This window comes from Tyto alba, unplaced genomic scaffold (genome assembly GCF_018691265.1).
Source record: "Tyto alba isolate M040663 unplaced genomic scaffold, T.alba_DEE_v4.0 Super-Scaffold_26, whole genome shotgun sequence".
Classification (NCBI taxonomy): domain Eukaryota; kingdom Metazoa; phylum Chordata; class Aves; order Strigiformes; family Tytonidae; genus Tyto; species Tyto alba.
This window is the reverse complement of record NW_024881300.1, coordinates 9,174,366-9,187,967: the sequence shown is the minus strand read 5'-3', so window position 1 is coordinate 9,187,967 and position 13,602 is coordinate 9,174,366. Positions and strand designations below refer to the sequence as shown.

At 38.9% G+C, this 13,602-nt stretch overlaps 2 protein-coding genes across 2 annotated transcripts in view; one reads left to right on the top strand and one right to left on the bottom strand.

Moving 5' to 3' along the window:
• The window catches only part of LOC104357387 (borealin-2), a 13,848-nt gene extending 11,219 nt beyond the window's left edge, over window positions 1-2,629 (top strand). The window contains exon 10 of the mRNA XM_032998117.2: window positions 1,194-2,629. Coding sequence (XP_032854008.1) covers window positions 1,194-1,199 — 6 coding nt within the window. The 3' untranslated portion in view covers window positions 1,200-2,629. The remainder of the gene's footprint in view (window positions 1-1,193) is intronic.
• Window positions 2,135-13,602, bottom strand: DNAJA2 (DnaJ heat shock protein family (Hsp40) member A2). The gene is made up of 9 exons (XM_032997962.2): window positions 13,406-13,602; window positions 10,475-10,534; window positions 9,289-9,512; window positions 7,802-7,882; window positions 7,362-7,495; window positions 5,533-5,729; window positions 3,714-3,858; window positions 3,416-3,543; window positions 2,135-2,906 (listed from the first exon to the last, which is right to left on the bottom strand). The coding sequence occupies exons 1-9, from the start codon at window positions 13,481-13,483 to the stop codon at window positions 2,718-2,720; spliced, it is 1,236 nt and encodes a 411-aa protein (XP_032853853.2). The 5' UTR covers window positions 13,484-13,602; the 3' UTR covers window positions 2,135-2,717.

Sequence of the window (13,602 nt, the reverse complement as noted above, 5' to 3'; positions counted from 1 at the left end):
TTTCATTTTTTTCAAACAGTAATCTTTGACATAGTTCATTTTTTTCAAACAGTAGGCATCACTGGAAGAAATACTACTTCTAACTTCACCACAAACCTGTTTTTCTAAAGAACATAACCTCATCTTTTATGTAAGCAAGAGCCACACCACTGTTGGTATCTTATAAATAAATATTTGCTGTGAACACCTTTGTAAATTAAATGCACTTAAGAGAACAGATAAGACTTTCTATGAGTCTCAACTTTAAGCCAGTTTGAGTCACTGTGTATGCAGAAGTATGCCACAAAATAAGGTAGACAAGACTGTCTGAGGTTCTCTTCTCAGCTTCTTGAGGCCAATATTAAAGGTATAAAAAAAGTGTTAACTAAAAAATGGTTCTAATACAGTTCTGGTGATGACATTTTCTTCCTCCCTCAACATACAGAATACTTATTTATAGTACCACCTCTAACAGAAGTACTTAAGTTGCAGCTGTTTATTACTGAGAACACTCAACTAATGTTTATTTGATTATTCATACAAGTCACATTAGCTGTTAATGCTTTCACTGGGCTATGTTAAGCATTAAACTGCTAAAGCATTAGTAACTGTAGTAGTATATTACTTGCAACTTAAATATTGGAGCCAAGACAGTGTAGACTGAACTGCTGTGAGGTTTCTCTAAGCTACAACTTTGTAAAGGGATACCCTCTTCATAAAGCTGGAAATACATATAGTAAGGACGACTCTGAAGCCACCCCCACTCATTGAAAGATGCTGCTGTCAGTAACCTAAATTAAGGCACTTTCAGGACTGAAACAGAACTAGTTTAACTTGCACCACATGCAGGAATCAACTTCACCTCCACCCCTTTACTTCAGCACGCTATCCAGAAAGTTATCATGAATCCCTTCCTCCATACCCCCACATAAAAGCCACTTGAAAAAAAAAGAGATAAAATGTTTAGAGTACAAAATCAGTTTTCCTCCAAGGAGGCAAATCCTAAAGCTACTACGTAAAAGTGGAAGACTGGTGTTTTAATCATTTAAGCATTACAGGTTGAATCGGGAGAAAGGACCAGTATGTAACCATGGCTTCACAAAAAGCAACCTGAAGTTTTCATAAATTAAAATAAAGATTTACTGGATGCGAGTACCACAGCATAAGAAATCAGTACTGAAATACAGATCAAACAGTATTTATTCTTGCTTCAGTTTTAGAGTCTGCAACAAGGATGTTCAGCAATACTCAAAATGCCAGTGCCTACCCCAGCACATGGAAATCCTTGGAGTTTGTCCCTCCAACCTCATTGGTAAAGTTTCAACAACTATCTGAGCAATAATTAAACATGTCACACTTCAGATTTGTAAAGAAAAGCAAAGGCATCTTTCAACTTCCTCACTTCAACAAAAGGTAGAGAAACCTCACTATAGGTAAGCAGCTTACCAACAGAAGTTCATGCACAGTAACGTAACAAAATGCTTAGATAACTAACTGTACCCAATAATTACTTAAGGTCACATTTTTGCTTTGTTGTGGTATTTTTACCAATTAAAAGCATATAAAAAGGAATAGAACTGAAGCTGGAGAACTTAATGTCTTAATAGTTGAAACAAAGCATAAACTACTGGAAAAATAACAAAACCATATACATTTAGGATGTTTCCAGGTCAAAAATTTTTGTCAAGTACAGTACTAATCTCAATCTCTTTACAAACTGTGTTAATACAACCACAAGTTGTGAGGCATAATGTTCATTTTTACAAAGACTTTCAAACTGGAAACATTTCTCTAGGAAGTCAGGCCAAATCAGGCTTTGAATTGGATTCAAAAGCTAAGATAAAGACACCATTATTTTGGGATTTCATCATTTTAATTTAAAAGGTTTTGCTATCTTCTGATTGAACTCACAATATCCTTGTGTTTGATTCATACAAAGGGGACATGGCTGCAGACTTCCCTGTGCCCCTTCAGTCATACCTTATTTCAAGGAAAGACTTTTATATGTGGCACACAATTTTTATCTAACTGTAACCAAGTCTTTAAAGCAGCTTCAGCCTCCCTGTGTTTATAAAATGTCTACCATCTACATAGTCTCTTCGTACACAGAACAGTTAAAGCCATTGGAAAATTAAGAGTTACAAGGCAAAAGAAATATATTATACACCAACTGCTTTTATTTAATTTCAGAAACCGTTCACAAGATGGTAGAAAAAACTTACAACCACTTCTAATTTAGTCTTCCATTGTTCCCAGTCAGCTCTAAACCCATTATGTGCAAAGCCCATTTACCATGCATCTAGATGATAGATACAGGCTATGAAATTCTTTATTCTACTTGTAGCAGCTTATGCAGGTGCAGCCAAATACCAAGCCTCAGGACAAATTGTACACAAACTTTACAATGTAGAATTTGAATTTAAAATATGAAACTTAAAATCTACACAAAACTGGTAAAAATCAAGCACAGATACGAGGACAAACTTAAAACCCATGTGAAAAGGAGTCTCGTCTTCCTTTCAAGTGCTTTATTCTGCTACACAGTCAAAATGAAGATGTAAGCTTGTGGTTAGTTTAAATTACACTCTGTAGATACTATAGACCAATTTAAAAGTTACACATACAGCAATAGATGTCCATTGGTTCATCTGGATTACTTATACAATCCAGCTGGATTGTTGAAAACAAGTCAGGCAAAATTTGAAAGAAAATCCTTGTGCAACTTTTTAGACAAACGATTACTGATGGGCACACTGTACCCCAGGTCCATGATGGCTGCTTTCTTCATCAGAACTATCATTATAGGCTTCACGTCTCTGGCCACCACCTGAACCACGAGTGGTATCAAATTCCTGAAGATCTACCTCTTCTGCATCACCAATTACATTGGGAAATTCTGGTCTAGCTGGCAGAAGATCTTCAAGTTCCTGCCCCAAAAAAACAAGCGTATTCAGTACTGCATCTACAACTGCTAAACAAAGCTATCAGTTTCCCACAAGTTCAAGACTCCCTCAGAGAAGGTTTGGTTTAGAAGTCTAAGCTGACATAAACCCGAAGTGCATACTCATTTAAAAGTATCCGAAGTATTTGTATCACTGGGAAAATGCCACTTTATGAAAACCAAGAGCTCCACATATCATCAGCCAAAGTGCAATCAGTAAATACAGTCGCACTCCAAAAACTTATGACACTGCAGCAGGTAGATTCTTCCTCCTGCCCTTATCTGCCCAACATCTGCACGGCTCTTAAATACAGGTTCCATGAATTTATATTCCAATGGGTATTTTCAAATTACACGTTGCCCATAAACATTAAAAGAACAATTGTACTTGCATCTAAATTTAAGCACTGAAAGCGAGCACATGAGGTACAACATACCCAATTTGCCTATGCTGTCAAATAAAACCACCACATTTACACTTGAAAAACTACTTACTGAAAGCTTTTCTGGGCTAATCCAGTTATTTTCAGGAAATTGAACATCAAATTTAATGTAAAGATCCCCCTTCTCAAAAGGATTGCGATACTGTGGCATTCCTTCACCTCTAACTACGCGAACACAACCTGTAATTCAAAGAGAAGTAAGCTGGAGAGTGCTACTTCAGAACAGATCCTTCTCTAGACAATTTTCCTCATTTCTCTGGCCTAGGTTCAGTTAACAGGACAAGAATGAGTTTAAGTGTTCAAGAATCACAAAAGCACAGTCAAAAAAGTCCTTATCAGGTCCAGCTTACCTGGTTCAATTACTTTTCCGGGAGGGTATTTAACCACAATTTGACGTCCATCAAGGTGCTTAAATGTGAACTGAAATCCACAGAGTGCTTCAACGAGCCCAATCTTGTGTGTCATATGCAAGTCATTCCCATCCCGCTGAAACACCTAAAAAAACAAAATCAAGAGATATCTTCTTTTCTAGTCCTATGAACTTATCTCCACAAGACTCATTATATAGAATTCATTATTATTTATTCTTAAAATTCTGTGTCAGAGCAACAGCCTTTCTTCAAAGGCAACCTGATTCTGTTAATTTAAATAGCTTTACATACTTGGAACATTTGTGCCTGATGAAAGTGTCACCTCAGATAAGGCAAACCACACTATACACTGCGATGTAGGGTTCAAATTAAACAAGAAGGCCTGTACAGCAGCAGTGCTCTCTTACCCCCAAGATATTCTATATAAACAACCTATAAACAAAACTTAGGACAGTTTGACACTACTTCCCCTGCACCAGAGTACAACACACACATCTTTGTTTCCCAACATTTAACTAGTCATCATGTCTATCTGCTTCAGCTACCTTTATCTACAGCAGGGCTTTGATCAGTTAGTCAAAAGCTGTCATAAGTGATCATTAAGCCATATCACTCAGGATTCTGAGTCAAAGTAGATGTGAGCTTTATCTACTGGCAGAACCATGACTCACAACTCAAGAGAAATTTGAAGAACAGTAAAAGCTTCACTAAAAGTCAGCCTAGTTTCAGTCACTAGGACACAAGGTACAGTATTTTCCAGAACTGTTAATACTGTAAAATTACACGTAGTTCATTAGAAGACAGAAGTAGTATCCACCATCTGGAATTTGATGCCATCATGCACATCTGACTTCTGTATACTTACAGACTGTTTCTCCCTTATAGTTAAAATCAACTGCAATGCCACATTTCAACTAGCATTACAGAAGAGAGGAATGTGTTAAGAGCTAGGCAAAACTGATTGACAAATTACCAGTCCTTGACTTAGCTACACTATATCCTTCATATGCAACTGGAATTTAAAGTTTGTACCCAGTGCTATTCCTTGTGTCACTACAGAACTCCCCCCCCGCCATCATTCCATTCAACATTTTTTTCAGTGTAACACACAAACTATTTCTTATTTTATCATAGTAATACCTAGCCTTTCTAAACAAAAGCATTAAAAAAAAGAAGCAGTCACCTCAACTCTGCCCTAAGGGAGTTTTAACACAGGAAATTGCAGTACTTAATTCAAGAGTACAATGTATTTACTCCAGGAAACAGTAAGCATATGCCTTAACAAAACTAGCATAAAATAAATGTGTGTGTTTGTTTTGTTAAATTAATCAGTAACATCAGTATTAGGTGTTATATTTCCACAACCACAGCAGCAAAGATAGAAAGCACCATCTGGGGATTTTGCTAGGAGTTCTGTACCATACCACAACACACTGGGAAAAAAGTAACATCTAGCATTTTGTTACTGTCACAAGCAAAGCAGACTGAAGTTAAGAACCTGAATGGCTCTTTACTGTGTCCACTGTATCAAAGTCAGCCTGAGCTTACCTGAGAAAGCTACCTTTTATCAGCATTAGGAAGCACCAGAATCTGCACGTCCTCCAGCTACAGACTTAGAAAGCTTTTTCTGGCTCACCATGAAAGCTATGCTACTTGCTATAAATTTATTAAAAGCTATTCACCATTTCTCCCAGAGCTGCAACTATATGAATTACTTTAAAATGAACAGCCATTTATATTACTTAAATATTAAAGACTAGGATAAAAGGCATTTAAAATATAAACTCAAAAGCATTACCTCATTCTCCTTTTCTTGGAGTAAGAGGACAATATCGCCTGGTTCCACACCTGGAGCCTGATCTGCTTCTCCACTGAATGTAATTCTTTGCCCGTGTTTCATGCCTTTGTCTACATGGACTTCAAGTATTTTTACCTCTTTGATCACCTTCTTCCCTTCACATTTTTTACAGCGGTCTTTTTCATTAATTACTTCACCTAAATAAAGACAAATTTTGAGTTTGTAGATTTCCTCCTAATTGCATCTGATTCTGAAGAACAACTATTTTAAAAGTAAGCTGAAGAATACACGCAACACAACTAAGTGATTTAGATGCTGCTTTATGAATTCCTCACAAGATGAAAGCCAGGCTCAATTTATCCTCGCTGGAAGAAAGGGAAGGAAAAAATAAAGGCAGGGGGGAAGAGAAGAGGAAATAAAGATACACATAACCTTCCAAGCTGTTTTATCAAGCATTTGGAAAAAGGAGTGCTTTACAAAAAGCAAAACAATATTATAGCTTCTAGTGTTCCTTAAATCTTAATTTGACTCCAGTATCCTTACCACTCAACTTACTACTCCTAAGGGGGGGGGGGGTGGGGGGGAAGGAGGGAAAAGCCTATTTTCCTATTCCTTGTTATGATGGAAGGTATCAGCTATTAAAAAAAAAAGATGAAGCTAAAACCAGACTGAAACATCTCCCTGCCCTTCAAAGTCAGAATATAAATTTCAAACTATTTTCAACTAATTTAGGAAGCTTAATTCCACTTCTGTTAAGAAAAGTGGAAAAAGGATTACTGCATTACATTGACAGCCACATTTTGCAATATACCACCACAACTAAGAGTAACCAGTAGAACTAGAGAGTGGCATACAAAATAGAGGGGACAGACGGACACAAAGATAGCTGGTCAAATCAGTTCCATGCAAGAGCAGTATATGGATTTTCCCATGGAAAGGATCTAACATTTTCTGACACATAAGGGATTTCACTTTGAAACTGAGCAGTTTTTCACATTGTCCATCACCTGTAGCAAGACAATTACTTTTTCCAACAAACTGAAAGATGACTGTCCAAACCAGATTAAATTCTCTATTTGCATTGTACGATTTCAGTACTTATTTCCACTACTGCTCTAAGTGTCACAAGCAGATGCACTTGGCTCAAGACATTAAACTTGCCAGCTTAAACCACCGTTCTGTGAAACAAAGCATAACATTATGATGTAGCTGAAACTACTAAATATGTAGGTTAGGTATGTAAACTGTGAAAACAACATGTTCAAAGACAACACAATCTGTGAAATGTTTTGACTGGTCACAAAATACAATTCTGTAATTTCCAAGTATGGTTACAAGTAAAATCCTCCACAAGGTGATGTTACTAATCTGCATGCAGCTCATGTGCTAAAAACTTGTTCCCCCAAACACAACCAATTCAGCAAAAGGTATCTTAGTTCAAAGTAGTTCAAATTCAACTTTAGGTTTACATTTTTAACTTAAACCTGTCCTTGGATGTTAGGAGACTGCAAAAAGACAAAAAAAGCTCTTAAAACAACAAAATCTTGTTTTTTACTTTAACACAAGAGTAATAGCAGTAAGTAATATTCACATCTAAGTGTTTTTAAAAATAATCAATCCCTACTGTTCAAGCTTCCAAGCTGCTTTTCAATACATGAAACACTAAGTCTTGCTGTTGTTCTGAGTAAAATTATTTCTCCATGTTGACATCAGAATGAAACCCAACTGACTAGGTTGGAGCAAAACTGCCCTGGATAAGTTCCTCCTGAGATTTAACCGGGAGGTTGAATCCACCTAAATGCATTTACTAACAGAATAGCTTGGCCTACCTTCTCCGTTGCAGTCAGAGCATACGGACTGCATTTGCTGAACCATTCCAGGAGCCAGCTGTCTGATCATGATACGTACACCTCTACCCCGGCAAGCATTGCATTTCTGAACAGCTCCAGCCTTCCCTCCCTGCCTAGAATAGAAAGCACCAGTTGCATGAGAAGTAAGTTTTTCAGGAACATGACAAAAAACCCCTGCATCAGTAAGTTAACATGCCTAATTGCACTGCCAGTTATAATTAGGTTCTCTCCTCTCCCCTTCCCCCAAAGCCCTTGAATAGTTCAGTTCCATCAACAGTATCATTCAAGTTGAACAATTTTCTAGTCTGAGAGCAGGCTCCAGTAAGTCAAGTACTGATAAAGATCTGACACAGGAGATGCTTTATTACATTGTATGCCAAAGCAGCAACCAGAAAACCCAAAAATATAAACAAACTTACCCATTACATGCACTACAAAGGACATTCTTGCTAAGTTGTAGTTTAGTTGTCTTGCCGTTATACAGGTCTTCTAAAGAGACTCTACAAAATAAAACATTTCTCCTGGGTTATCATTTAACAACTTACTTCCCCCATGTAATTAAAATACATGCGTAGGACACATTAAAGAAAACCAGATATTCATAAAAATACTAAAACTGCTATTAAAATAAGAATTAAAAGCACCATTTTAGCTTTCACAATGAGTCATTAAAAACTACTCCATACCTATGAATATACACATGTAATCCTGAACATAGTTTCAGAGAAAAGCTGTAATTTAAATCAGAAGAAACCAGATAGGATTGCTTGCGTTTCTCAACAGGAAACAAGCTGATAGAACATTTTAGGTTTTATTATACAGTCATAGTTGCTTTATTTTTTTTAGTTCTACCAGGCAGGTAAGAAACAAACGCCTCTAGACAGTCCTGACAGTATTTATAGCATGCATATGTAAAAATACATATAAAATACTTACTACTGTATTGGGCTTTTCACACAAGATAGTTTGTAGGGAGGGGTTAGGATTGTCTCCAGGGACACTTAATTCTTTAGATTTGTTCATGTTTCAGTTTCTTTTTGGTTGTGTTTTTTTTTTTTAGAAGCTCTTGAATATACTATCAAACTCCAATAACCTTCACATATTGAAATAAGTTTATAAACATATTTAGTGTTTCTCCTGACAAGATTTGTTAGTGGACAGAAATTTCAACTCATTGTACTGAGAAAAGGTTGCCTGGCATCAGTGTTTACAAACAACCATCAAATGAAAGCTAATTAATAGTAGTGTGCAGTACTAGCTACTAAACTAAGCAAGCATGTAAAAGTAAACAGACTTTGGTAAGCACAGGTTGCCAGCCACAGGAAAGATGCAGCTTAGCTTAAGAACTTAGAAAGGACCTGCTCAGCAGACAAAAAGCCAGTCATGACTGCAAGCAGAGATCTACAAAACACAATTAGATGTGATATTCAAGCATGGCTTTAAAAAAACAAAACAAAACCCCTCACACTTTCCCATTAATTATGCAGTTCAACTTTAGTTCCAGCTGGTATTACACTATAACTGCAAGTCAACTTAAGTCTTTCCAGAGCCTCAGTACCTCTGCTTCTCTAAGAATCCAGCTAATAACACTCGGTTGGTTGTTGAATGCTTTTTTCAGATTAGAACTTCCAAACATAATTAAAGAGCAAAACCAAGGAAAATAATGCTAACAAAATATATACAGGCTAATAACCAGGCAAAGCAAAGTATTAGGTAGTCTGTAAGATTAACCAATCATGAGAAGTAACTCAAAATGACTGCCTTCTGGGCTACACAAAACACACAGGTCTGAAAAGTAGGTGCAGACTGCAGAATACCCCAACTGAGAAGCATATCAAGAATATAACCTAGCCAAGTACTGATCAGGAAAGTTTGAAAATACAGGTTGCAGTATCAAGATACTCACTTGAGTGGATGCATCATATCTTCTCCTCTTCTTCTACCATTACGACTTCTACTCTGACCACCCATGAAATTGAACAATCCACCACCAAAGATATGGGAGAAAATATCGTCCATTCCACTGCTTCCACCGCTACCTTCTCGAAGACCCTGTTCTCCATATCTATCATATAACTCACGTTTCTCTGGATTTGACAATACTTCATAGGCAAAGCTTATTTCTTTGAACTAGAAGAGGAACAGAGTCAAAACAGTGCATGATAATTTAGAACTTCAAGGGAGCATTTTACTGCTGTTTCTTGCCCAGCACAAACACACGATTAAGAAGGTACACAACAGAACAGCTTTCCACCCTCACTCTAATATGCAAGATTTAAAAGTCAGACTTGGACTTAGTTGTGTTACCTCACCATAAAATATGACATTTTGTTGAAAAACTTCATTGACTTTGTTCTTTACTGTGCCTAGCATAAGACAGCTTTCTTATAAACAAACAAAATTCTGAACCAAAGAAAACCCCCAAGTACACAATAATGCAATAGCCAACAGACAAAGAAACCCCAGTAACATACTAAAGGAAAAGACTTCAAGGTATGTTAGGCACTTAAAATACGCTAACAATTGAGCCACTTCCTAAAATGCATATTTATGTGTTTGTCCTCAAAACAAATTAATATCCTTTCAGAGTCATCTCTGCTCACCTCTAAGCAACCATTAGAATTTCAGTTCTGTTAAAGAGGATCAGCTGAGTCAACTTAATTGACATTTTTTTAATTGCTATTAGCATAACAAATCTAATTCAACCTTCCCACATACGTAATTTGTTGTTTCGTGCTACAGTAGTTTCAAGAACCTCCATACAGACATTTTTCCACACTGGAAAAATCTGGAAAACTATCTTTTTCAAATACGCCTTGTCACCCAATGCCAGATGACAATCTCGGCAGATGAAGAGGCAGTTTTTCCCTCACCATTGCCTTCTCAACCAAACTGACTCAGCCAACTGCTGCATTTTTTTCACGGGGTACACCAGTAGATTGATACTGGGAAGAAGTAGACCAGACAGGGTTCCCTCTCACAGTTATTATTTTTGAACAACTTTTAACAGCAAGTTCCCAACACCTGCATTTGGTCCCTTAGATGCTACTATAATAACAAACTTCAGGAATTTAAACAAAAAAAAGCCTTACTTTGTCCCCTGCGTTTGGATTCTTATCAGGATGGTATTCCTTGGCCAGCTTTCTGTATGCCTAGTTGAAAGAGGTACAAAATAAGTTTCAATTTTGATTAATCAGTTATTTTCTGATAAACTCAAGTAGTGTCTTCAGGAAGAAAGGAAATTCTAATAAAGCAAAGTGAGAAAATTAGTGTTTTGAAATCACTCATATATTGAAATGATACAGAAATTCTGACATTGTTATACACATGAATTAATTACTACTTGGATTTAAATACAACTATAGCACACAATAGCTAGAACTAGTTTTCCTGCTTATGTTTGTTAACTTACAGAAAGAATCACATCAGACTTTCATTAAAATGACTTACTCTGCAGAACCTACTCAAAACCTACAATATGACAATTTAAGGTTCAACCCATTTGTCTTTCACCTCAATCACAACAATACATTAACAACAAAATGGCTGCCTCAGCCTCTCATTCAACCCTATCAGTCAATCCTCGTGATAATAATTTTATTCTTCCCTACCTATCACTCATGGAAGATGTAATCTCATTTTGAACTAAGTATATGAGTTACATGTGCAGAAATGTATAGATCATTGCTTTTATTTAACTTAATTCTTCTAAAACAGGAGAAGGAATAAGTACAGCCACATCTCCAGAAGAGATTTTTCAGAATGTTTTTTTTTTTGACCCGTATTTTAACTCTCAGGATCACCACTTTTTCTACAGCTGTATTTAATCTGTTTTGCATATACTTTAGACAATCAAAGCAAGTAACAAAACAAGCAGAGACTTTTCCTACAATTTAAGTTTTTGATGGCAAAGATCACAACTCTTCCCCTCAACTTCGCCCAGTAACAATCAGGGGGAAAATATTACTAAATCATATGGTATACAATCTTATTTTTAAAATTATATACATTAAAAAAGCTACAGTAATACAACTGCAAACTGAAATGCTCTTCTTAAGAGTGGATTTTTCAAAATCTCTGTTTCTGTAGAACTGAGCACCTAAACTAGCTCTTCAGAATTACAACCTTAAGAGATCTTTACACACAAAGTTTTAGAGATCACAACTTTCCATTTTGTACCGGAACAAGTAAGACTCCTCTTTTGTATCTGCACAGTTACTTCTCTTTACTGATTATCTTCAAATATTCCACACTTCTGCATGCGATCAAGAAATAAAGTTTGATTAAGGAGCTAATGAAACAAAAATAGAACATTGATATTACTAGCCAAATGTTCAAACCCGTAATAAGCATAAAGAACAAAAAATGTAGGTCTTACAGGACTTATCAGTAACAAAGCATAATCTTCCAAACACCCACATATTCCGTAATATAAATGGATTTTTCCCATGTATTTTAAGGAGTCTAACCAAGAAAAAAAACAAAAAAACAAAAACCAGAACACTAAACTGAAAACTTACACAACCTTATCTAATCAAGAAAAAAGGGGCTTACATGGTGATCTTCTTTAAAAAAAAATAGCACTCGTCTTTGCTGATAACAGCATTCCAGTTTAGAGCAATTCTTAAAACTACCCGTGGCCCAAAAGTAAGCTAGCACTGTTTATTTAATCCAAAAAAGATCCAGAATCAAGGTCTACACTAGCACCATATCATAAATTCAATAAAAGTTAATTTAACTAAGAAGTGTTAAGGCCTGTTCTCGCAACCCCTTCTATTTGTTTACCTATGTTTCCACTTTCCTATACTGTCATATAGATTAGAATATCAGATTAATAAAGCATCCATGTGACCTCTCAGGGACAAGATATAGATGAACTTCTTGCTGTTGCAGGCAGTTTAAAACTTTACATTCCATAAATTTATTCTATAGCCATTAATATTGAGCAGCACAGACTATCTGTGTGGAAAACTGCTATCATTTTTTTTATTCTTACAGGACACAGATACCTTTAAGAAAATTCAGTAAGGAAAAAAAAAATAATATACTTGACTGTGTTCAGTATACAGCACTATCTTCTCCCCACATGCCTTCCACCTCTAACATTATTTCAACACTGCAATTGCCTATCCCTGCACAAATGAGGCGACCACACGCATGACGGGTAACGCACAGTTGTTAATACCAGCACCACCCATCAGCGGGAGCAGGTCACTGCTAGTAAACTGCCTAGTTAATTATCCTCACTCATGTGTAAATGGTCATTAAGTTCTTTTAGAAAAAAAAGTGGTTGATACACTACAGAACAAAATAGACATAGAGAATTGTTACGCTGATGACCTGGCTCCAAGTTTTCGCTTCCTTTCTTTGTTTACCTTCCCCTGTCGCTCTCGGCCTGTAAGGGACCACATATCTGAGCAAAACGAAACCTCACCGAGGCCGGCACGTGGGGCGGACAATGGCTCCAGGCAGAACCTGCCGGGGCTTCACGAGGTCTTTTACAGCCAGGAAGCCTCTCGCCGGCTGCGAACGCCGCTCTGCCGCGGGGGAGGGCCGCGGGGCCAGGGCCAGGCACCGACGCGAGGCACCGGGCCAGGGCCGCGGGGAGAAAGCCGGGCACCGCTGCTCCCTCCTCCGGCAGGCCGGCCGGCCTCCTTCCGCTCCGTTCTCTCCTCTTCGGGGCCTGTCCGCGGCCTTCCCCGCTCCGGCGGCGCCCGCTCGGCCCCACAGCGGTTCCGCGGCGCGGCCTACCGAGACGGCACCGGGCACCTTCACCCGGCGCCGCGCCCTCCCCCGCTCCCCGCAGGCCTCAGCCGCGCGGCCGGGCAGGCCGCCGCCGCCTTCAGGCCACGCCGCCCGCGCCCGGGGCCGCCGTTCCCCTCCCCTCCCCGCCGCTCCGCTCGCCTCCCGCCGGCGCCACCCGCTTCAGCCGCCCCGCGCGGCCCTGCCCGGCGGCCAGCCCGCCCCCTCCCCCACCGCGCTGCCGCCCGGTCTCCCCGGGCGCCGCCGCCCCTCCCCCGCACCTTCTTGAGCTCGTTGTCGGAGGCCCCGGGCGGCACCCCCAGAATGTCGTAGAGCTTCGTGTCGGCCACGTTCGCCATGGCGGCAGCGGGCGGCGGGCGCGGGCCGGTACGGGCCGAGGGACGGCGAGGGCGAGACCGGGAGCACGACGAAAGCCGCCCCGACGTCACGCGCAGACGCCTGGCGTCACCACGCCGCG

Bases quoted from the DNA above. Each gene is read 5' to 3' on its own strand.
- DNAJA2 (XM_032997962.2), bottom strand. From the start codon at position 13,483: ATGGCGAACGTGGCCGACACGAAGCTCTACGACATTCTGGGGGTGCCG. The intron at 3,859-5,532 runs GTAATGCTTTTG...TTGTTTTTTTAG, and splicing joins TCCAAGAAAAGGAGAATGAG to GTGTTTCAGCGGGATGGGAA. The intron at 2,907-3,415 runs GTAAGTAGTTTT...TTTTTGGGGCAG, and splicing joins TTAGCCCAGAAAAGCTTTCA to GAACTTGAAGATCTTCTGCC.